This window comes from Lissotriton helveticus, chromosome 8 (assembly GCF_964261635.1).
Source record: "Lissotriton helveticus chromosome 8, aLisHel1.1, whole genome shotgun sequence".
Lineage (NCBI taxonomy): Eukaryota > Metazoa > Chordata > Amphibia > Caudata > Salamandridae > Lissotriton > Lissotriton helveticus.
Window position 1 is genome coordinate 849371900 of NC_136069.1, and position 24932 is coordinate 849396831.

At 46.0% G+C, this 24932-nt stretch overlaps 1 protein-coding gene across 1 annotated transcript in view; it reads left to right on the plus strand.

The window, feature by feature from the left end:
• The first annotated feature begins 4812 nt into the window (after positions 1-4812).
• The window catches only part of LOC144771790 (pyruvate dehydrogenase E1 component subunit alpha, somatic form, mitochondrial-like), a 105457-nt gene continuing 85337 nt past the window's right edge, over positions 4813-24932 (plus strand). Inside the window, exons 1-2 of the mRNA XM_078656073.1 lie at positions 4813-4904; positions 21593-21685. Of these exons, the coding sequence (XP_078512199.1) occupies positions 4851-4904; positions 21593-21685 (147 nt within the window). The 5' untranslated portion in view covers positions 4813-4850. The remainder of the gene's footprint in view (positions 4905-21592; positions 21686-24932) is intronic.

A 24932-nucleotide genomic window follows, 5' to 3' on the forward strand; every position in this document is an offset into this window, starting at 1 on the left:
GACTTCATTGATGCACGGTGTTACATGGACTAGTGTTTTGCTGGTTTCCTTACAACTTTGCTCCTACGGGTCTTCAAACTAGGCCACACGGGGGGAGCCTCAGTTGCAGCCGTCCACCTGTGCAGCTGCTCTCACTGCTGCCCCCGAACCGCAACCGCCCGAGACTCTGCTAATGGAACAGGGTTACTCCAGATTGGGGGCTACCGGTAACCGGAACACTGTCCCTTGTCTCTCCCTGGTGCCTCCCGTTCCCTGCGGACCTTGGTAACGGTCCACGAGTGAGGCACCTCGAAGTTTTTTCTGTTTTGCAATCAGCTCCTCACATCTGTTAACCAAGTTTTTTCACGACCTCTTCGGCTCCTTGACGTGAGAAACAGCATTACCTCCAAAATACACGAGTCCTTCTCCAACTTGGCAGACTTTATACATCCGTGTCTGCCTGCCATTTTTTAACCATTTAACTTGACCTTCCTCACACTTTAGCGACACCTCTGATTGGGTGTCCATTCAACCACTGCACCAGATGAGGCAAGACTTTACAGTGCTTTAGGTGAGTCTCACCCTCACCATCAGGTTTTGGTTAAGTTAACTGTCAGCATTGGTGTTATAGCTGCTTTTTCCTGTTTTCCTTGTACTAGCATTGTGTGCATCAGGCGGTTATTGACTAATGGGTCACCTTCCTGGTACACAATGCTTTTTAATTATTAATATTGTATTCCTACCTTTTCATGTATTCTACATGCATAGCATTTCATGAGCAATAATACACTTACTCAGATCTGCTGTACCTTCTTCTTGTTTCTTGTTTGTTTTCATTACAGGTGGTCTCTCTTCACTAGGAGGACTTCCCCTAGTTGATTGATAGTGGCAGGTAGCATAGCACGCTTACCACTTTATTATGTAGATAGGATGTTTTTTCACAATTTGTTTTATCCCCGGTCTTGAAGAATCGCCACTGATCCAAGATTGATAATCACAAAGGGAGAAACATGTCGACCATCTGGAAGTAGAGTAGGTATTCTGTTGCATAGTTAACAGAGCACATTACCCCTCCCATAGTTTTTATTTTAGGTAGGGTACCCAACAGAATAAAGTCTTCCAGAGGCATCCCTGACCTATTTTAAATCACACTACACTCATCTACACCTAACTAGGCCCCTCACCCCCACTGCACCCTTACGGCAAGGAACAAAAGATCTCTGACAAAGAGCCCCTTTAAGGGTGCCCGTTGGGCATTGCAGCGCCGGCCCAACGAGGAGCAGGCTCATATGATGAAGCATGACACCTAGCTTGTGTGAGAGCCCTAGTTCCGAGAGGAGGAATTCCCCTCCTCCTCTACTTATTTTGACCCCTGTTATCTTCCCCCTTCTTTGCCAGACAATCCAGTCTTGGCTCCTTGTGGTGAATAATACTTAACCTAGGAACTGCGTACCGCTCTTTGTTTAACTATGTTTAGGGCAAGTACGCTGGACCTAAGAAAAGCCCATCTAGTATTCCCCTCTTTTTGATAACAACCTCATGCCATGCCAACATGTTTCACCCCGATTGGGTGGCCCACATGGGTCCTGGATTTTCTTTATGGCGAAATGGGCTTACCTCCCTGGGTATTCAGTGGGGGTGTTTCCCTATCTTGTTCTCAATTGAGGGTGCAGACAGCTGCACTCTCGTGAAAAGGTGGAAGGTATGCTTATCTCCCATCCAGTTCTGCAGTGTTTTCTGTGCGCCCTATTCAGGTGGATTTAATGTGTCTCAATGGACTGTGGTTAGTGATGGTAGCCTTGTGTTCACACTTTCTCCATAGGTCCTGACCCTCTATCATACCTACTTGGTTCTCACCTCTCCCAGCATTTGCAAATGTGTGATGGAGGGTCAGGACCTTTGAGGAAAGTTTGTCTACAAGGCAATCCCCACTAACCGCAGTCCCTTGCGTTCTTGTGTATGGTAGATGGACCTGTTACAAGGCACCTTGTATTACATTTGCTACATGTGCATTATCACATTTTTGAGCTACATGATTGGAGACCTGAGGTGTGTGGTGTTTGAACACACCACACACCTCAGGTTAGTACTTACCAACAAGCACTCCGTTTCCATATGTGCCATTCTCAAACCGCTGATTGATGATGGACTGTCGGAAGATGTAGGAGATGTAGGAGCCATGCACCCTCCCTGGAAACTTAGCAACAACGTTGGTGAACAGGACACGGTGGTCCACAATTACCTGCACGTTCAGGGAGTGTGTGTGCTTCCTGTTCCGGTAGATGTATGCAGTATCCGCAGGAGGCACTAGCAGATCATGGGTGCAGTCAATTGCCCCTAACACATGCGGGAACCCAGCAATGGCATAGAAGCCTTGCTTGGTGTCAAGTTGTTCTTGCACGGTGTTGAGGAAATGTAGGTGCTGTGGCATCAGGCTTATAATGGTATCCAAGACAGTTGGGAGGAACCTTAGACACTAGCAACTCTGGCAGTAGTTGGTTAGAAGGTACCAAAGACCAACATGTGCAGCACTGCTAGTAGCTTTGTCTGCGGAGTGATGTTGGTGCTACGCTGTGATGGTACCTGCAGCATGGTGGCTATTTGGGTCAGTATGCAGAGTATGGAGCTCCTTTTAAGCCTGTAGTGGGCTATCACATAGTCTGGCATGAGGTCTATCAGGGTGGTGCGTTGGCAATAGACCGGCTGTCTTCTTTGGCTTTGCCTCTGTGGTGGTGATGGAGGCAGTGGTTGTTGTGGTGGCCTTCTTGGGTAACCGAGCTGCAAGCTGTACGAGTAGTACCTCCAGGGCATCAGTTGATTAGCAAATGAGGCTCTGGGGTTGTCCCCTTTATGTACTGTTTTTTTATCACCAGTTTTAAGACCACCTTTTTCTGGTCTTAAAATCCAGCCGCTAACAGGCTTTATCAGCTGTTTTTAGAAAGTATCGCTAAATCGGGAATCCCTTGTAAAAATCGCAAAGTGGGGTTAGCAGCCGTTTTTGTACGGGAAAGCCTACCTTGCATCTCATTTTCGTTAGCTATCTCTAACAGAAGTGGCGATCAGAAAAACTGATGATTTCGCCAGCAAACTGTCGCTAACCATGGTTAGCGGCAACTTGTACATATGCCGGTTAAAAAAAAGCCGCCGTAACATAAAAAAATTGACGCTACAACAGCGTTAACTCCTTGAACATATGCCCTTGGATCTCTTGGGGGGTATTGCCTGATCAACGTAGGTCTAAGTCCTAGTGCCGTATTAGATAGATATGGGTGCTTTAACATGTTGCACCATTTGCGCACGGTCTTGGGGGAGCTAGTGGTAAGTGGTCGTGGGGTACTAACATGAGGCCATGTGATTTCCAACAGAATAAATGTATGGTAAAGTCCACATTTGTAAAGCGCACAATCACCCGTATGGGTCTCTAGGCGCTGGGGGCCGTCGGGAAGATTAAGCGAGCTATTGCCCAGAGTCACATGGTGCTGGGCTAACCTGCCGCCGGAGCCGGGGATCGAACCGTGGTCCCCAGATTCCAGCGTCAGTCGCCCTGGCCAATCTGACCAAGGTAACAGAATCAAGGAGTTAACAGTTAATGAACATAGATTGGAGCAAATTCCATCAATGATGTGTCCAGCACAATGTGTGGGTCATATACCATATGTTCAAGGCCCAGAGTCTCAGTGGAGTCCAAAATATTTCTAACTCCAGGTTCCTTATTACATTCTACATGAAGTTTAAAATCCCCCAATAAGGTGACATTTGAATATCTTAAAATTGGGGGCCCTAAGCTACCCCCAAAGATTCTAAAATGAAGACTTTGGGCCAGGTGGGCAATAAATCAATGCTCCAGAAAATGAGATTGCGGCTTCAATTTGGAAGCAACAACTCAAGCTTTCTGCTCCTTTGAGGTCAGGGACCTCAAACAGAGAGCATTTAAGCGTAGTGTGATAGATTATGGCCAAACATCCTCCGTGTAATCCTGTCTGTGTATTAGATAACCCAGCGGGATTACACCAGTCTTTAAATCATGTTTCCATGATAAAGAGGAAATCTAAATGGCATTCCAGGATCAGATCAAAGCCGTTCTGAGTGTGCTTGCTCAAAGAGCAAGAGTTAATCAGCCCACCCAACATTAAATTTGATTGGACCACGTTAGCTACAACATCTATAGTGAACGGACTCAGTGATAGCCTATATTTACTGCAGGAAATGGGACCTGCCCATTAATCAAGATCCAATTAGAAGACACAATGTTTGCGACAATTGTTAAAAGAGAGTAAATACTCTTTTGTCAAATGCATACCTGGTTTAAATTGGGCAGCAAGACTTACTTGCCTTTGGGGCGCCTTCGGCATGCCGGCAGCGTACCCGCTGCGCTAGAGCGCTAGCATACAGAATGACTACTCCTCCAGTCACCCTATCCCACAGAAGAGAAGGGATCAAATGCGCGATGCCTGGAGTACCCGGTAAGGACGTCGGATATTCCGTTTAACTATGAGGGTCTCAAAGAGTGTTAGGATATAAAAGTTGAGCCGCTATCGGTATTGTAAAAATTTAAAAACACATTCAGATTCAAATAAACATTAAAAAAATTCCCCCAACAGATACCTAAATCCCTAATACATTCTATTTCTCAGAATCTAAGAAGGTAGAGAATTAATAAATCAATACATCAGTCATTAATGCAGTGTATAATAGCTAGAAGTTTATCTGCTTTTTGCAATAATCAACTTTACACAGTAACCTGTTTCAAATATAACCTGTGGTGGGTGACGGTGTTGCCTTTCTGGATTAACTAAAGTTTACAATCTGCCCATGTTCTTTTATGCATTTCAGGCAGAAAAGGAGGTTGTGGAAAAGGACGAGGAGGCCCCATGCACATGTACGGAAAGCATTTCTATGGCGGCAATGCCATTGTGGGAGCCCAGGTATGGTGCATGTAATAGAAGGGTGTATTTTAGCACTTTTAATGAAGAACGTTGAAGTGAATTACAGTAATAACATAGCCTGGGTGCTGCAACATCTACTGTTCTTTATCATGAAGGGAAAGTAAGCACCAAACTGTGTGAGACGGCAGGTATGGGAACACATGGAGACAAATATTGCCTTTCAGCTGGAAATGGTATAGTCCAAAGCTCTGTTTTTAATATAAAATCAGGGCCTTCAGTGGTCATATCACTGAAAATACAAAATTTGAAACAAATAATATTGTCTACGGATGCTCGTGGAAGACAATTTCTATGGACTTGAATCTAGAGGCTGCTAAAGTGATTCTGGTATTTTACTGACCTCTGCTGGTCGTTTTCTATCAAGACAGTTAAATAGAGGCAGTTGAACAGAAAAATAATTCCCTAAGCGGAAGCAGACAAGTCCTAGGGCTGATCTCCAGAGCCCACAAAGTACATACACATATAAGTATATACTAAAGTATATACAAGAGGTCTCGAATGCTCGACCTAAAAATTAACACCATGAACAAGGCTGTATTATCTGACATATTATATATGCCAATAAGTTAGTGTGATAATATTCAGTGCATGCTTAACATTAAAGCTAGCACTGTTTTCTGTATTTGGATTATTGTCTTCCTTTTCTTGTAGCTATTAAGTGCAGAGTGAGTTTACAAAACAGTTTAGTCCCGATTTCGATTCGAATCGGAGCAGTAGGTGTTATTTATCCCACCCTATAAAATCTGATTACCCGGGATTTGGAATTTATCAGATTTGATAAATAACACCTATTGTGAGTTTTGGGGAAGAACATGTTGATTGTTATACTTTCCAGACCAAAATCGGCATGTCATGGTAAATACCATACATTTTTAACGTGTTAACCTCGGACAGGTTTGACCTGCTGAAATTTAATGAAGTGAGAGTTATTAAACGCCTCCAGCAATTATCAGGTGCAATAAATGCCAATCAAATCAGGCCTTTAGTTCATGCTTTTATTCTACTTGGGCATAAATGTATGGACAAATATTCTAAGATGGCTTGGAAAAGCTGTTTCTCCTTGCCATTTCCAACCCTTTTTACCTCACTTATGAACTAAGGGACAGATTTACAACAAAGTAACGCAGCACAGTGCACCAAGTCATTTTGCTGCGCCGTGCTGCGTTAGTTTGGAAAACACAGAGATGCGACATATTTACAAGAATATGTTGCATTTCTGTGCTTCCCCTGCGCTGGTGCACAAACTGCAGTCATGCGCAGGCACCCTTGCACCATGGGCCTGCGTCGTGGGGAGATTGTTTTTGTGCACAAAAACAATCACAAGAGGCTTTTTCCTCTTTCAGTGCATGCTGTAGAATGCAGCACGCATTGAAAGAGGAAAAAACTATGAGAAATGAAAACATTTCACCTTGTTGCGCCTCGCTACGCCACCTCTAGGGTGGAGTAGCATTCACACACATCTCCAGATTTACGATTTCTCGTAAATCTGTAGATTTGCCTTGTTCCATGGGTGTTGCCTAGCATATTACTGCCTCTTTTAGAACCAAAACTACATTTTGAAACGATCCAACCTTCAGACTGCAATTAAAATTTACTATTTTAGATTTTTTATCCCGTGAATTAAAATATTTCAATTTGTATGTATTTGTTTGATGCATACTTGTTTCTGTACTTAGGCCGGGGTCCCTGGCTTCCCATAGTGATTCAGTGGGTCCACAGAAGTCTAAAGTTTAAGAACTTCTGCTGTAACTGTTTTGAGGTGGGAACGCTTCAGATCCACTGTCAAATCAGTTTGACATCAGTGTCCCTGAAACTCCCCATACCCCCTTCCTGGGTTGTGCTGCGACTTGTCTCTCAATCAGGGGACCAGGTCAAAGATGCTTGGGTACAATTTACAAAAATCTTAACTGGTTAGAACAAGCCTTTCCTATCCCCACAAGCCCCAAATGTTAAGGAAAGATGGAAAAGTCTAAGAAATGTACTCCATCTTGACTGAAGGGGTGTTTAAAGGTTTAAATAATACAGCCCTTTTGTTGGCCCTGGTGCATGCCACCGACTACCACATTGGATAAACGATGGCCCATTGGGACTATTTTTTGTAATTGTCGGAACTTCAAGGAGACTCTTTGTGCACTACACAACACAACGTGTATTTTTAAAGCACACATTCACCCAAAAAGGTATATTGGAACTGATTAACAGATGTTTATTGTTACCCAATTCAATGGTACTCATTTTATCTAGCACAGAAAGATGAAAGGCTGAGTGGAACTGCCGGGATTTTAACATGTGACCATGAGGCCAAATATAGGCCCCTATAGTGGATGCATCAGTCCACTAAGCCACCAGATCCCAATAGCAAGTTGATGCACTTTACCAAAATAGATACTTATTTACTACTGTAGTTCTCAAGGGCTGTGTACAAACCCTACAAGGTAGGAGAGACCTCTTGCTGCTCTCTGACTCGGTGGAAAAAGAAAGTCAATTAGGCAGAGACAGGAAAAATTCACACTCTATACAATGTAGACACAGAGCAAGTCTAACCTCCCTGAATCCTGCATACAGGAAGTCTCAATGGGATGAGCCTCCAAAAGCTACTAGTACTTTGATCACCAAGTTGGCCAGTGTTAGACCTGGCACCATTGGCGTGGGTCTCCCTTCCATTTTTGTAGTTGCCTCATATGTTCTTGCTGGTGTTAGATGCTTTGGGCACTGTGCCACTGCTGTCCAGTGCCACAGTGCAAGTGCTCCCTACTGTAAATTAAAGTATTAATCAGTGGTTCCATGATTGGCTGGTTTGGTTTACCTGTCAGACCCTAGTACAGTGCACAAGGAGTGCCCAGGGCTTGTAAACCAAATGCTGCTGGTGGGCTTGCAGCACTGGTTGTGCCACCCACAGAAGCAGCCTTGTAAAATGTGTCTAAGGTCTGCCATTGCAGGGCCTGTGTGAAGCCTGGTACTGTCATGCTGACTGGGCAAGTGCACCCACTTGCCAGTCTCTAAACCTTCCCTTTTCTTCATATCAGACACCCCTATGTAGGCCCAAGGGCAGGGTGCATTGTAAGTATACGGCAGGACATGCCCTGGTTTGTGTGGCATGTCCTAATAGTGAATTACAGCCATTTTCGTTTTTCATTAATGCAAGGCTACCTGTTCTCCATAGGCCAGAATGGGCAGTTAGATTATTACATTCTATAATCCTAACTGCCTCAGAGAACATAGTAGAAATTCGAGTTTAGTATGCCTGGACTCAGAGTGATAAAATGCATCTTTTAGTGAAGTTGGTTTTAACATTCTGTGTTTGAAAATACCACTTTTAGAAAGTAGGTATTTTCTTGTCTAACCATCCAAAGCCTGCCTCTGCTAGGTTGTGTATTCCTTGTCTGGTGTTTTTGAGTGACAGGGCTGGGGGATTCCGAGAGGCAGAATGAGTCAGCCCAGTGGCAGCCCAGTGGTGAATAGAGAGATCTGCATCTAGATGGGTGGGAGGAGTTGCACCTGGGACCTGACTAGAGCTGTGCCTGCCTTCCACAATGCTGTCTCCACCTCCTGGGGTGCGGCTGATGTCTCTGTCCTGCACAGTGAATGAAGAGAAGGAATCTTGTCAACAAAGTGCTCCAAGGCTGTGTTTTCCCTCCACAATGCTGGCTCCACCTCCTGTGGGGCGTCTGATGTTTCTGCCTTGCACTGTGAAAGGTAAGAAGGAGTCACATAAACAGAGTGCTTCAGAACTGGTTTGGACTGGGCAAAGGCCCCTCTGCCCTCAGAGGACAAAGGATTTTGGGGTGTAAATAGTGGGACCCTGATCCCTAGAATTTAGATCACTTTTGGACTACAAAAAGAAACCTCTGCTGAGGAGAGGAACCTGAAGAAACTGAGGAGAGACTATTCCTAAGATGAAGTGCTGCTTAGGGGATTGGCCTGCAGTGGTTGCCTGACTGCCAAAGAGAGGAGAAAGAACTTTGTGCGCTTAACTTTCAACTTGAAAAGGATCTCCAAGGGCTTGGAAAAGAGCTTGCCTCCTGCTGAAGTCTCAGGGACAGACTTCACCCCCCAGCTCCCCAGAGTTCTTTGGAAGTGCCTGCTGCTGTTTTGGGCCTTCTGAGGGACTACCTGTCGCAAGGAGCTGGAAGCACGACTCAACGAGGAAGAAGCGTGTTGCCGTCGCTGCTGCTGCCGTCTCATCTCTGAACAAGGGTGTTGCCGCTGTAGCAGTCGTATTGCACCACATCGAGAGAAGTGGCTCGCAACGAGGAAGAAGCGTGTCGCTGCTGCTGCCATCGCATCTTTAATGTCGGCGCTGTAGCTGTCGTATTTCACCGCATCGAGGAAAGCGCCTCGCATCCCCGGAGAAGCGCGCTGCCGTCGGAGCTGCTTCCATCGCATCGTGGATGTCGCTGCTGTAGTTGTCGCATCGTGTGGAAGCTTCTCGCAAATGTCGGAGAAAAGTGTTGCAGCTGAAGCTGTTGCTGTCGCATCGCTGAACAAGGGTGTCGCCGCTGCAGCTGACGCATCCAATCGAAACTTCTTGCATCATCGGAGAAGCGTGCCACATCTGTAAGATCTTCACGTCTTTATTTCTTTGCATCAGAACTTTGCCACATTTCCATCGCTGCAACATTGCTTGTTGTGGAAGCGCAACACATCGTAAGGTACATTGACGCAAAGTGTTGCATCTTAAGAACTGAACAGAACTAAGCTAAAACTACCATCTTAAGTATAGTATTGTGGATTTTTGTCGTTTATGGTCTCGTGTTAAATCTATATAAAGAATACTTATTTTTAATATACAACTGTGTGGTGTCCATCTGTAGTGTTGTCACTGGGTTACTGTATGTGGTCACAAATGATTTACACACTGCCTCTGAGATAAGCCTATCTGCTCCTGCCAAGCAACCAAGGGGGTGAGCAGGGGTTATTTTAGGAGTGTAACCCCTTACTCTGACTAGAGGCAAGGGTCCCTATTTGTCACAAGTACCTACCTGTGCCAACTAGAGACCCCCAAATCTAGCAGCCAGAAATGTTCAGCTAGTGTTTAGACCAGCGGCGCCTGGCAACTTTTAAAAGCGGTAAGGCATGTGTATCATCTAAAAGTTAAATTATTTTCTATAGTACGGAAATGCTTACATTTGTATTGCAGAGGTGATCGGGAACATTCTATTTATATGTATGTTTTAATTATATAGAATGTGAATCAATCACCTTGCAATACAAATTTTACTTTTATTAAAATGAATAAACGTTAAAAAAAATACCCTTACCTTGATGTGCTGAGCCTCTGGACTGCCAGGCAAAGACGTGCATGCTGCGCAATAGCATCCCAGCGACTCCAAGCTCTGCTGTCATGCTGCTTTTAATATCAAACAGTATTTTAGCAGGGCCAGGATTTGCTGGGTTAGGGAAGCACAACGCTCCGTCATAGTCTGATGGGGCAGTGTTGGAGTGCTTCCAGCCGTGTGGAAGCCAGAACTGCACATACATGGACAATCTGACATGCTTAGTTCATTAACACAGTGTTGGACCTGGACTCACCAGACTACATAGGGTAGCTTGGCACAGAGTAGGTAGGACTATCCCAAAGGCAATAGGTGTTAAGTTTGCGTAGCACCCTTACAGTAACACAGTGACCATCCACTCAAAAATGCCACTACACCGAAATTTTATAAAAGTAGAAAAGTTTATATTTTCCTCTTAAGGGTTACTTTCATTTATGTTTGTCTTTACAGTTCATAATACCACATGTAATATTCCATGTATAAATCTCAACAACAATCCTACTATACTAGGAGTTATTACTTATTCCTGTCATTGATCAATTGTCTAGTTGCAGGACAACAACATAACAAGACTTTTGGTTACATGTGTTTTTCAGCTCGAGAGGGTACTTGTGAATATCTGCACCCAAATCTTCTTAGCATTAATTCAACTGTGCCAAAAACCATTCATTATTTATGGTTCAGGTTGTCAATAGGATTTCTTTTATCTCTTAAACATATCACTCCTGTTTATAGCCTTATACTGTAACCATTCCATACAGCTAGCATATACACTGTTTATAAGTGAGATCCTGGTACCTGCATTTTTAACACTTATGTCATATCTTTTTCCACATTAGATCAGTATAGTTTTAGCTAGTTCATTAACTGTCCCTTGGTTTGCTGAAATCTCCTCAGAGGAAGAGGGGCAGTCTCCTCTGCCAGTTCTGCCAATAGTAATCTCTTCGCCCAACCCACTGTCTTTTGTCAAGTCCAGGAAGCCTCGTGTTTCAGCAGGCCCGGCAGAGGGTTCTATGGATCAAATTATCCCCCTCCAGCCCCCACAGTTGAAACCCCTGCTCACGTTACCTTCGAACGCTGTTCTTCCCAACCCGGCCGGTGTCTGCTGGCTGGCTGGCAGGCCGGGATTTCCCACACGGGGGTCTGAAGTCTGTCAGACGCTAGCCTGAGGAGGCGGAACCCGACCTTCCTTGGGAGCTCCCAGTTGTCAATTTCCTACACCGCCCCTCACGCCGCAGGAAGAGCAGTCTCCTCCCTCGGCCACCTCCAGTCACGCCTTACTTCCTCCAGCGCGCTCCTGCAGACAGCGCCGAGGCGGCCTTTCCTCGTCTTCCTTCCGCCTCGCGAACAACACCCCGAAGCAGCTCACCACTCACCAGGCGTCCCTGCTTCCCGCACCGGCTACACCCACAGGGCTCAGCCGACGAGCAGCCCCGTTACCCACACACGCAATGGGAGGTCTGACAGGCGGCTGTGGCCGGCTCCGATCCGCGAGCTCCACAGCCTAAAGGCAGCGGCACAACAACAGCGCTCGGAGCCCAGGGAGGTCCGGGGTCCACAGTGCAGAAAGCCGGTAAGTTCTTCTTCTGCAATGGGCTTGCCCAGGTGGCTTATCTGGTGACTTATCCCCTCTAGGGAGAGGGCAGGACAGCAAGGCAAGAGTCTTGTTCTGCAAGCGTCTGACTTCAGTCAGGAAACAGTCTCGGACACCCTCACCTCAGTTCTCCACCAACGTTGTCCTGTCTGCTCCACCCAAGTCAGTCACACTCGGCTCCTGGGTTAAAGAAACTGATTAACAATGTCCTTGCTGGGCCAGGTCAGTAGGGGAGGGACAACATCCAGAGTGGGGGTCAGCAACCCCTGGAGGCAATCAGCACCCCTCTCAGTGCTCGAACCTCCTCACCCCACAGCCTTCACTCCAGCCAAATCAGTCGCCTTAATACATCCTAAAATAGCTGCCTAACATTCCGCCTTATATAGGCTGTCCCTGGAGTGTCCAGAGAGGTCCAGAAGGTTCTGGAAGCCCTCATACTGTCCTATGGCCCTAGGTCCTGAGGTGGCAGTTATGGCAGTTCCTGGCCACCATTTTGTGTGACTGACTTTTTCACCAGTTCTTAAGAGTCACCTAGGCCTAAAAACTGTAGGGTCAAGGAGTACCTAACCCCTAGGACAGCACCTAAAAATTCCAGTGAACATAAAAATTAAAGGAATGAGGGGCAAAAAGGGGACAAAAATAAATAAATAAATAGGAGGGACCACCCAAAGGCCGACAGGTCTAACACACAGTCTCTGTCAATCCTCGCTATATTGCTCCGTAACCCTGCCCCTACCCATGAGGATCCAAATACATCAGGATATGGAGTCTGTCTGGGGTACAGTGGCTCGCAGTAAGGGGCCATGCCCCCACCAGTCCTATGGATGAGCCGCCCCCTGTCTGGACATATCCAGATGTAGTTGAATACAGGGGCTTTAATTCTTGAACCCAGGTCTTGAAACGTCTCATTAGCTGCAGTTGGAGACCCTGATTTCAGGAACTACATAACAAATCTCTCAACCCCTAACCATTTCTAAATATCTGGCAGTCAAATTTTAAGTTATAGTTGAACATTGACCATACAATTAAGTTACCAGGTTGTGCTAGTAGGTGAGATGTGGATTAAGTGAGTGCTCTGAGTCTTATGAGTACCTCGCACACAGTCCCCAAGCAAGAACATCAGGCCAGACTTAACCGTAACCCTCTCTTGTCCCAGTGCCCAGTTCACTAGAAAGTCTGACTACTGGATACATAGTAACCCTGTTAAATGTGGACACTAGGGGGCATATGTACAAGGAGTTAACGCCGCCTTAGCGTCTGTTTTTGATGATACGGGGGCTTTTTTTTTTAATCGCCGTATTTACAAGTTGCCTAGAACTGCAGTTAGCGGCACTTTTACGGCATAAACTAGCTATTTTCGGATCGCCAGTTCTGTAAGCGGGACTTAACGAAAATGAGATGCAAGGTGGGCATTCCCATGTAAAAATTGCCGCTAACCACACTTCGCGATATTTAAAATGAATTCCATGTATGGTGCAAAACCAAAAAAACTGCCTCTAACTCCAGTTATAGGCAGTTTTTTAAGACCATAAAATAGCTGGTCTTAAAAATGGTGCAAACCCCTGAGGGCTCATTTCAGAAGGTATTGGTGCTGCACAGTGCTGCAAGGAATGTTGCTGCGCAGCCCTGCAACAAAATTACAGGGCAGGAAGGTGCACCATCAATAAGATAGGGTGCATTCCTGGGCCTCATTCATGAAAAGTGTTGCCTCGCTGTGACAAAACAGTGTTGCAACACTTTTCACTACGCCCTTCTTGCGACACCATAGATGCGCTATATTTACTGTACAGCGCTCCATGTCGCAATTAATGACAGATACGTCTGGTATCCTGACGTATCTGTCAGTGCAAAAGTCCCACATTGTTGCAGTTATGGCACAAGCATGACGCAACACCAGTAATGCATGTGGCCAGCCTATCCACGTGGCACTGCGACGCCCTTACGCCTGCCTTGACGCAGGCGTAAGGTACTGACACAGTGGCTTCCTACAATTGTTTCAGTGAAATCTGATGTATTTCACTGGGCCACTCTTATGAGGCTTTGTTGTGTGGGAACGCCCACCCTGCATACATCATACCTGATGCAGGTATAATGTGAGACAGGGCTCAACAAGGTCACGCTTATGCCTAGAAGCGTCACTTTGCAAATACAGCGCAACGTGGGGCAAGAATCATGCTGCACGTTAAGGAAATGACGCACTGGTGGGGTTAAACTGTCAGAAGGGGCTCATGAATAAGCCCCCCTGTCTTTTTCCCTTAAGTTGGTGCAAATGGCTGCCATGCGCCAACGCAGAAACCCTTGTACCACGGTGCACGGCTGAATGTGTTGTGTAGTTGATTGATGTTGTGGCTCCATCTCTTCTAGAGACGTCTGCAGGTGGGGCTGGACTAGTGGAGGGCGGGAGTGAACCAGTTGGCCTTCTTGGAGTGTTGTTTATATGGTCTATTCTTGAGGGGTGCCAGGGTGGTGGCGCAGTTGGGGATTCATTGGTGGAGGTTGGAGTAGTGATGCTGAGGGAGTTGACGGGCAGTTCTTCGGTGGCCTTGATCCAGCCGCGAAAGAGGGTGGGGACAGTGATGGCCATGGTGTCCGGTGGACACGGTGAAGGCATGATGTAAACAATGATGGTCGGTACAGGAGAGTACTGCGGTGTGGCTGTAGTTGGTGGAGAAGATGGGCTCGAACATGTGTAAGCCTATGTGGGTTGGTGCTTGAGCCCGATGTTGGTGAGGTTCCCCAAGAGGGGGGTGGTGTTCCTGTCACGGGGGTTGTCCAGGTGGAACTTGAGGTCTCTGAGTAGGATGTAGTCGGTGGATGGGAGAGCCTGGGGTGCAATGAGGTGTAAAATGGCAACAGTGAGAGAGTGGTTCATGGCCCGGGGGGCCTGTAGATGAGGGCGCCTCGGAGGGTGGTGTTGGAGTTGGTCCAGATCTGGAAGTTAAGGTGTTCCATGGTCACCGTCGGGTCTTTACAGTGCATGGTCAGTGAGAGTGTGTATTTTTTAGACAATGGCAATGCTTCTTCCTGGCCGCTCGGGGTCGTCCATGCGGGTGAATTTGTACCTGTCGTGAATGGTGATGGCAAAGTCTGGTCCGGAGCAGGGGTTGGTCCAGGTTTCGGTGAAGAAGACGATGTCTGAAGAGGTGGCATTGAGGAGGTCGCAGATTTCTGTTGTGTGTTTGTGGAGAGACCGCATGTTGAGGAGGATGCAGTTGAGCCAGTCACTTGGGCGGCAGGAGGCACTGGTGTGCCGATGTGGCAGAAGGTGTGTTCGCAGTTTTGACAGGTGCTGGGTTCAAAGGAATTCTACAGTGTTGCTAGATTGCAGGCAGTGTGGTGTCCAGGGTTGATGGCGAGGAGGGTGCTGGCGTCGTAGCAGTTGCGTGTCCGAGAGGCGTGTCCTTGGTGCTGGACACAGTCCAGGGCTGGACGGACGCAGATGGGTTTGCCTTTGGCGCAACAGTGGTACGCCCTCTGTGCAAGGCTGCACGCAGCTGTCATTGTATAGTGCTGAGGGGGGTACTCTGCAGCTGGGAGGTGCGAAACGCGAGAACGGACCCTAGAGGGGGCAGGCCGCCGGGGGAGCGGGAGTTGTAATTATATTTTATTTAACTTCTTACCTCAAGGCCGGGTCCCACGTCTTCTGTGCTCCTGCTTTCCAGAGTCTGCTTCCAGAAACAGGAAGCAGGCAGCCAGGCTCCCTCCCCAAGCCAATCAAAATGCTGCAATGCAGTGTCGTGATTGTTCCAAGAGTGCCTGGAACAAGGAGTACAGCCAGGGGCTGGAGGGGTGGGCATGTTCTCCATGCAGGCTGTAATGCAGCCTTCATTGCGAACAGGGATGTGCACATGACTGCTTTGGGCAGCCTGAGAGGGCCGACCAAACAGTTGTTGCACACTTGAGTGGGCATACCACACCGCCCCTTACCTGCTCTGTGGATAGAGCAGCCCCACCCACATTACCGTCCGCAAAGGAAACATAGCAGGAGTACATCAGAAAGTTATCATCATGTTATGTTTCCTCTTCTTGCACTGCTTGAAAGCAGTGGGGCGATGCTGTTCCGTCTTAGCGGATGAGCCGCCACTGGGGCTGCTTCACCCACAGGTGCTAGGCCTGGGCCCCACTCGACCACCGGGCCTCCTCCGCTATGTGTCCCACCTTCTCCTCACCTGGACATTGACACTGCGGTGCTATCTTCTGAACTCTCTCCAAATCTGTGACTCAGCCAGAAAGAGCCTCAGCCAGGCGGGATTTCACAAGCCAGGGTACAGCAGTCACCGCCAAGTCTGCTGGGTAACATCACGATGCAGGTGATGCATCAGGGCCCCCTTAGACGTGAAGGTGCTGTGTTCCCACCACACAAGGTCAGCGCAGCGCAGGGGTCTCGTACTTCATACCATCTGGACAGTGCAACATCCTCTGGCCTGTGATGCAGAGAGGAGTAGCCCACCATTGATAATCTTATCCGTGCACCCGGGTGTAGTGGTGGCGCGTGGTATGCGATGCAGACCTTCCTACGTTGGGGTGCAGGAGCGACTCTACCGTTCACAGCTCTAAGGGTAACCAGGCAGTCTTCTCACATAGCACCTCCGCATCCCACTCCGGAGCCGAAACGCAGGCCCAGCGAGGCCTCCGGGCCCTGGGGACTGTCTGTGCTTTCAAGGTTTTGGGTGCCATGGTGTTGCAAGAAGTGAGCAATGATAAGTGATGCATCACTGGTTTTGCCCAGCGATGCGCCTCTTTTCATGATTGTTACCCTTGATTTCCTCTTCCCCTGGGACTCTGGCTGGTCATCCTGGCTGTTGGGGGGCATGAGGGGGTTGTTGATCTCTGCTGCACTTGGCCCTGGCTGCTCCAATCTGCATTCCATTGGTTTTGTTTCCTATTTTTCATTTGCAGTGGACTTATAGGTTATTTCTGCCTCTAGAGGCAACAAATGTCACATTGGACTGACTAAATTGAGTTTTTTGCCCGTAAATTGGCCTTTCGTCAGTGCTCGCACGCTAACGCCAGAATTTCTATCTCCTTCATGCTGGTGTTAACAGCAGTTTTCACCGCGGCTAATTGAGACTATTGCCATGTAGTGACATATTGTGAATACATCGCTAACAGGATGATAGCTTTTGGTGATAGGCCGCGTTAAGAAAACTGCTGCTAACTTGCGTTAACGTTAGTTAGCGGTTGTTCTTGTACATATCCCCCTAGGACTCTTGTGAACTTGCATAAGGCAACCTGAACACCTTTCAGGCTTGGGTAGGACCCTTCCTGTTGGATAGTGGGTTTAGGGTTGTACATGTTTGGCCTCTTTCTGTGAACTACACAGCCACACCGGTTCAAGTCACCCAAGTTGTCCAACCTTGCACCCAGGGCCACCTAAAAAAGATGTCAGAGGGCAGAGCTTTATACATTGCATCACTGTGTTTGGCACCTATATGATATGATATATGCAGACTAATAATGAATATATATATATATATAAACAAGTAAAATGTAGCATTGAAAATGTTCAAGACTGTGTAAATTTGATGGAATTTGAACTTAAATTCTAAAATTAAAGCTGAAATCCTTAGATTAATTTGTAGGAACAGAGCAAGTACAACAAACAGAATCTAGTATGGATAATTGGTGGCCTCAATTGAAGCAATTGTGTAAGACAACAATAAGAGAGCAGGAATTATGAGCAGAGATGACAGAAAAGACAAATTCATATGCTATTGTCTAGCAGTTTACAGAAAGATGCCAGACATATAAAACCACAAACTCAATACTTATTTATTTATTTTAAAGGTTTTATGTAGCGCTGGCTAGACCCGGAGGTATCAGAGCACTTTACATGAGCATCAGATCATAGTTACAGGTTACTTCATTACAAAGGTTACACAATTATTAGAGCATGTCAACATAGTTACTTGTAAGGTCGAGATAAACAATAAGCACAAATACGTAAGGGGAAAAGCAGGCAGGGGGAAAGATTCAGGGGAGGAGGAAGGAGCTGGGGAAGTAGACAGGTTATGAAGGCGGGAAGGAGGAGGGGAAGGGCGACGGGCACAAAAACCGATAGACGAGTCAAAGCAACGTCCAAAGTCCAGTAAGCTGTGATCCCAGGGGAAGTTGTATCACTTCACTTACTCAGTTGCGGGAGGCTCCCTTTACGCAGTGAACTCTCTCAGAGGGGTTTCTGAAACTCCAAGGCCTACAAACTGGATCCTTCCCCAAAAAGGGGAGAGGGAGTGCTTTGGCAAGGGGTGCCATACCATACCTCACCTGTGAGTGGCTCCCTTGGCGCAGTGGACTCTCTCAGCGGGTTCGCTGAGACTCCAGATTATAAATATTGGATCTTTCCCCAACAAGGGGAGAAGGAGTGCTTAGTCAAATGGCACAATGGGCAGGGGGCTAGGCAGACTAGAAAGCAAGATGAGAGATTGAGGGGAGAGGTGATAGGAGCTAGGAGCTAGGGAGGAAGACAAAGAGAGAAAGAGTACTAAATGAGAACAAATTTAATTAATGAGTTATTATATAGCGCTGGCTAGACCCGAAAGAATCAGAGCACTTTACACGAGGAACACTAATGTTGCAATTTACATCAGTTAAAAGTTACATAAGTATAAAGAAAAGCATTTGGAGAACATAGGGGACAAGGTGAATGGAGCAAGGAAGGGTAAGGGATAGGGTAAAGGGGTAGGAGGAAGATAGGACGTAGAGACGAGGGGAAAATCTGCCCAAGGTCCGGCTGGGTAGGTGACAGCAGGGGGGGGGTCTTCAACCCATCTCCTCTTTAGCTATATGGTAGCTCCACCGGGCATCAGCCAAATCGCTAGGTCTCCACAGTCTGGGGTATGTTCCGCAGGTTCCAAGTCCTGATGTGTAGGCAGGTTAGGGGATAGGTTCAAGGTCTGGTCAATGTTCAATTGTTGTCCCAGGGAAGTAAAACAACGTGTAGGGGGCCACTATGGAAGCCATCTTGGGGTCAGGCAGGGGACTGTACTGTACACTGGTACACTGGTGGCCATCCTAAGGTCAGGCATCTGGCAGTTAAAGTCAATATCCAGGATAGCGGCCGCCAGAGAATAACAAATCCAGCATGCACACACCATCACACGCACAGACATGCACAAGCACACACAAATGTGAGCAAGCACACTCATATGCGCACCGATGCACACACACAAGCACATAGAAAGAAAACATCCAAGAACACAAGCACACATAAAATCCCATGCTCTAATACAAAAACTGGAAGGGGGCCTACCAAAGCCCCAGAGGGCTACAGGGTGCCATAAGCAAGTTCACAGCCACACTGGTTCAAGCCCACCGAATTTGAGTTTGAATTGCTTTTGGCTCATAATACAAAACATTGCTGCCTTTCACACATACGATTAAAACCAAATTATATAAGAGTTGAAAAAAAGAGTTGAAAAACAAAGCTATAAAACCAAATATGGCAGGCATGAGAAGTCCAAGGACATACAACAATAGCATTAAGCTGCAAGCCAAGGTGATTTACAAAATAAAAATGGGATTACAAGCATTAACACTGAAAGAGTTTTTGTTAAGCGGTCTGAAGTTTTGTGCTAATGTCCCAGCTGCGTCTCAAGTATAGGCTTGTTGCCCTGGTTACATATCCAGCAGGGTCAGTTAACAAAAATAATATTTGGTCCGCCTAATTTCTAAGTTGCTCTTTGCGTAGGATTTAAGCTGTTGTATTAGACTTAGCCATAAAATGTTCCAAGTCTTCTTTTCACCACAAAGGCATTTGTCTGTGACCTACTGGTTGCGTCTGTTCTAGATTGTATTTAGGAGCAGCCCCCCCAACCCCACCCCCCCCACCCCCGCCGACTTGTCCCACCTTTCATCCAGGCCTGACTAAAAACTACGTCAGAGGACAGAACTATAGTATTTAATAACTCTGCTTTGCTCTGTTTGGCACCTCTATCCCACAGGCTGTTACAGAGAAAACAAAACACAGTAAGAAACCCAACAGCTAGCAACTGAAGTGTCCACAAACAAATGCGTTGGCCACAGGGAAATATTTTACGAAAATCCAAAATTTTGAAACATAAATGCCACTTATTTGATTTATATTCAAGTGGAGTTTTAAAACTGTTGGAGACTTATTTCAGCCCTATAAGTTGATATCACTGACTGCGTTTTGTGTACATAATCATGTGCTTGTCCTGTTATAGCTTTAACATGGCATTGAGACATTCAATTTATTGATGTTATTCACTGTTAGGTTGTTTTTGAGTCCTATCTTGCTACCACCATCTACAGTAGTGGCAGCCAGTAATTTGAGCAGGCGTGGTTGGGGGGCAGGCCACACACACACTATAACTCACACTGACCCATCTACATGTACGCTCCATCACACAGAATGGAATATGTGGCGTGAAGCATGCACACATAAAACCACCATTCACAAGCTCATACACACACACACACACACACATTCACAGCACACACACACTAATTCACACACTTGACCTTGAGTCAGCCAGCAAGAGGAGGCGGCTGACGTTGTGTCAGCAGAAGAGAGGACACGGCCGTCCCTCACTTGTCAGAGTGGAATGGAGTGAGTGAGAGTTGCTGACCTGATTCCACTCAGTGACGAGTATCACTGATGGACACTAGGGGGCATATTACCAAGCAATAGCGATAATTATCGCTAAGCTTGGTTAGCGGCCATAATTATATTGCCGCGCTCCGACGATTTTTACCGCTGAGATACCTTGATATTATCAAGGTTTATCTCAAAAGCGGTAAAAATCATGCGAAATGCATGAATATCGCTGAAAAATCAGCGATATTCATGCATTATCGTGACAATGCTCTTAGCCATGTTATCCACCTTCCATTGGATAACATGGCTAAGAACTGCTCTGGGCAGGTGTTAGCTTTTGGAGACAATCGCGCTTAGCGCGAATATTTCCAAAAGTTGGTAATAGGAGATATTGATGTTAGCGACTGTTTCCAGTCGCTAACATCTTGGCACGCCCACTTTGCATGTCATTAGCGATAATTATCGCTGACATGCAAAGTGGGACCCTAAATGCCCGCTATCGCCTATTAGCTGTCGCTAACCGGTGTTAGCGACAGCTAGGTAATAGGGCGATAAAATTATCGCCGCTTTAGCGGGAAAAATTCCCGCTAAAGCGGCAATAAGGCCCTTGGTAATATGCCCCTATGTTCTGGGTACTTCAGGGCTTCAAACGGAAACGCCCAGGTCCGGCTCTATCAGTGACGCATCCTCTCATCATGAAGGGAAGGAACTCCAAGCATTTTGCCGGAATGAGGAGGTCCTGCCCAGAGAGCTGTGAAATCCACACCCGGCAAAGTTTTGCTCAGGCAGCCAGGTGCCTGCGCATTTAGCACATGAACAGTCTGGCTTGAACATGAAGAGTGTCTGTCAGGCGGACCTTTGCTCACCCTGACAGACGCTCTTCATGTTTCCAAAAGGTGGGGGGGCAGCCCCCCCGCCCTCAAGGTTGGGCCACACCTGATCTACAGGGAGCACAGAATGCTCACCTTTTCTAAAGTTAGACAGAGAAGTGCGAAGATGGAGTAACTCCAATTGGAGTACACTATACCTGTGACCTTGGGGTACCAGCACTAAACAATAATACCCACTACAAACATTGCCCAGTAGCCAATGACTGCCCCAGAGGCCAATGAAGATGTCTCACAAGCAACCTTTGTATACAAAGAATCGAATTATATTTATTGTGTATGTGAATACTGCCTAATAAGAAAAGGAATGAGCTGTTCACTTACTACGTTCCACTCTTCCGATTCGTTTTTAGGTACCTCTTGGAGCTGGCATTGCATTGGCTTGCAAGTATTTTGGTAAAGATGAGATAAGTGTGAGCTTGTATGGCGATGGTGCAGCCAATCAGGTAAGCTTATTTTACTATTGTTATGTTCAAGCATGCAGCGTGACGTTCAGTCGTTTGCTTACCGAAGTAAACTTTTGCATTTCTGTATCCAGAAATGCAAATGAAGTGGAAAATAAAATGTAAAATTAGAGCACCTGTGTAGAGCGGACAGTTGCAGTTCCTGAGAGCTCAGCTGCAGACCCATCTCTGAACTCTGGCTGGGCACTGGTGAATAAAGTGAGACTGGTCATGACAGCGGTTGCAGAAGTGGTAGCACACTTAGGGCCAGATGTAGGTCACCAAATACCGTCCGGTAACTGCCGATTTCGGCCGTTACCGACCGGTATTTGGTGATTGAGATGTAGGGGACCTACATTTTACAGAATCAGTAAATTTACCGATTCAGTAAATTTACCGATTCTGTAAAATACCGATTCTGTAAATTTACCGAATCCGGAAATCTATATGTAGGTGGCACTGGAAACAGTGCCACAGGCCCCTAAGAATTCGTTATTTACCATGACATACTATGTCATGGTAAATAACGAATTCCTGTGTACATGCACATCTGTGCATGTACACCTGTGCCATGTAGCACACATACATGCCCTAAGGGCATATATGTGTGCCACATGGCACACAAGCCAGAATCAGGTGTGCAACAGGGTGTCAAAGTGACACCCTGTCCCCCTTGCAAAATCGGTAATTTTACCGAATCGGTATTTACCGATTCGGTAATTGACATTGATTCCTATGGGCCTCAAGGCCCATAGGAATCAATGGCAATTACCGAATCGGTAAATACCGATTCGGTAATTACTGAATCACACAGATTCCTACATAGCATTTACTGATTTGTAAATACCGAATCGGTAAAATTCAGTATTTACGAATCGGTAAATACTAATTACCTACTGCCCTTGGGGTTTATCTCCAGAGTATGGCAGCCCATGGTGGTCCAAGCATTTCTTTAGAAATGATCTCGATCCCTCCATTTTATGTGCCAGTGAGAGATTACACAAAGGTGGCTGAATGGAACAGGAGCAAGGAATGGTCTAAACTAAGAACGGAGACAACCCACTCTAGATTAGTTTGGGAGAGTGTGTGCTGATGTTTCTGCGAGTGTATTTGGCTTGGTGTGCCCTTTCCGGCAGGGCAGTCCTTTCGCAGCAATGCCCCCAAAACACACCAGGCAGCTCACACAGAAGGAAAGGCGCAAATTATTTAGGACCTCGATCTCAGGGGACGCTTTGGGAGGATGGGGTCGTTGGCGTGGGGGAGGGAGGGGCGGACCTTTAGGCAGTGCTCTCACAGTTCTTTCAACTCCTTAAGCCATGGCATTAACCTGCAATTCTTCAATGATAATAGTGATCTTACAAGACTTGCAAAAGTCTGAATGGAGGAGTGAGCCCAAGATGTCCTCTTTGGAGGGGGCTATGGAGGATGTGAATGCGTGCATGTGTGCACTGTAAAAAAGTAAACTGCATTGGATCCTGAGGATGAACAACCTTACATAATGGCAATATCACTTCAAAAGTTCATGTCTCAGAGGTGGGTTGTATGACGTTTAAACGCATACTTTCACAACGCATACCTTTCCAACGCATTTTTTACAACGCAACATCCATTACAACACATTCCATTACAACGCATGCCATTACAACGAATTTTTAAATACTACCTTTACAACGCATTCCATTACAACGCATACTACCTTTACAACGCATACCATTACAACGCATAACATTACATTGCATGGATGGTAAGTATTGGATAGTGTAGGGGTAAAAATTACTATTCTAACTCCAGGGGGTGCAACAGTAGGGTAAGTGTTGGATAGTGTAGGGGTAAAAATTACTATTCTAACTCCAGGGGGTGCAACAGTAGGGTAAGTGTTGGATGGTAATGGTATGCGTTGTAATGGTATGCGTTGTAATGACTGCGTTGTAATGACATGCACTGTAATGGTATGCGTTGTAGTGTCATGCGTTATAATGGTTGCGTTGTAATGGCATGCGATGTAATGGATGTTGCGTTGTAAAGGTTTTGTTGTAATGGTAGTGCGTTGTAAAAGTTGCGTTGTAAAGGTTGTTTCCCCAGAGGTGTGAGCATCTTGACACATAGATCGTCTGGATTTCTAAGCTGAAAACCAAGGCTGAGCTTCCAAAAACATACGATTACAGTCCTGCTCACTGGCAAGAACCATGCACTCATTCTAAAAACGAAAAAATAGCCTGAATTATTTATTAATGGCGAAAATAATAGAAACCACAGCAGTACGAAGATTATAATTTGTGGTGTCTTGCAGGGCCAGGTTTTTGAAGCCTACAACATGGCTGCTTTGTGGAAGTTGCCATGCATTTTCGTTTGTGAAAATAACAAATATGGAATTAAAACATCAACGAAGAGGTCGTCAGCCAACCAGGACTTCTACAAAAGAGGGAACTTCATTCCAGGGTTGAGAGTAAGCATTAATCTACCTGATGTATTTACTTTGTACCACCAAGAAAAAGAGAGGGACCCACTAGCCATAGGGGAGGGGTACCAATAAAGACTTTAGTCACAAAGAAAGTGCCCCTATGGCTACTAGTACACTCACCATACAGATCTTCCACACTGCCTCACACCAGTAACAAGAGAGTGGACATAAAGGATGTGATCACCAAATACCCACACTAAAAGTAAATGCAATTTTATTAAAAAACATACCTCAAATCTGATTCAATTGAATGAACCTAAAAAACAGTACATAGCTGATTAGAAATGTTAGATTGACATAGAGTAAAAACCATAATACAAATGTATCAAACAATAACATTCATTACAAATTGGGAACAAAGAAAAAGAGAGAGAACAATAGTTCCTAGTTCTAGAGGGAACCACTAAATCAGGTCGGTATTCAATTGTATCCAAAATGGATGAAATATCTAATCTAAGTCCTAGAGTACAATTGCCCCAACAGAATTTAGATAGTGTCCTCTTCACTGAGCATCGACGCGTTTCGGTGGGCCTATAGATGTACGGCCATCACCTTCTTCAGGAAAGTAAAATACGTCCCAATCCCAATATTAATAGTCTGTATTTTCAGGGCTAGTGACTACCTCCGGATCAGCATTACCACACGGTCTGATACCAAAATTGTAGGTTGACCTTCAATAGAAAATATTTTTAATATAAATTCAATTGTCATTTCAGTAGTGATATTAGAAATAAACTCATAGTGAATCCATTTTGAGTAGTAGTCAGATAAAACAACCAAATATTTGCA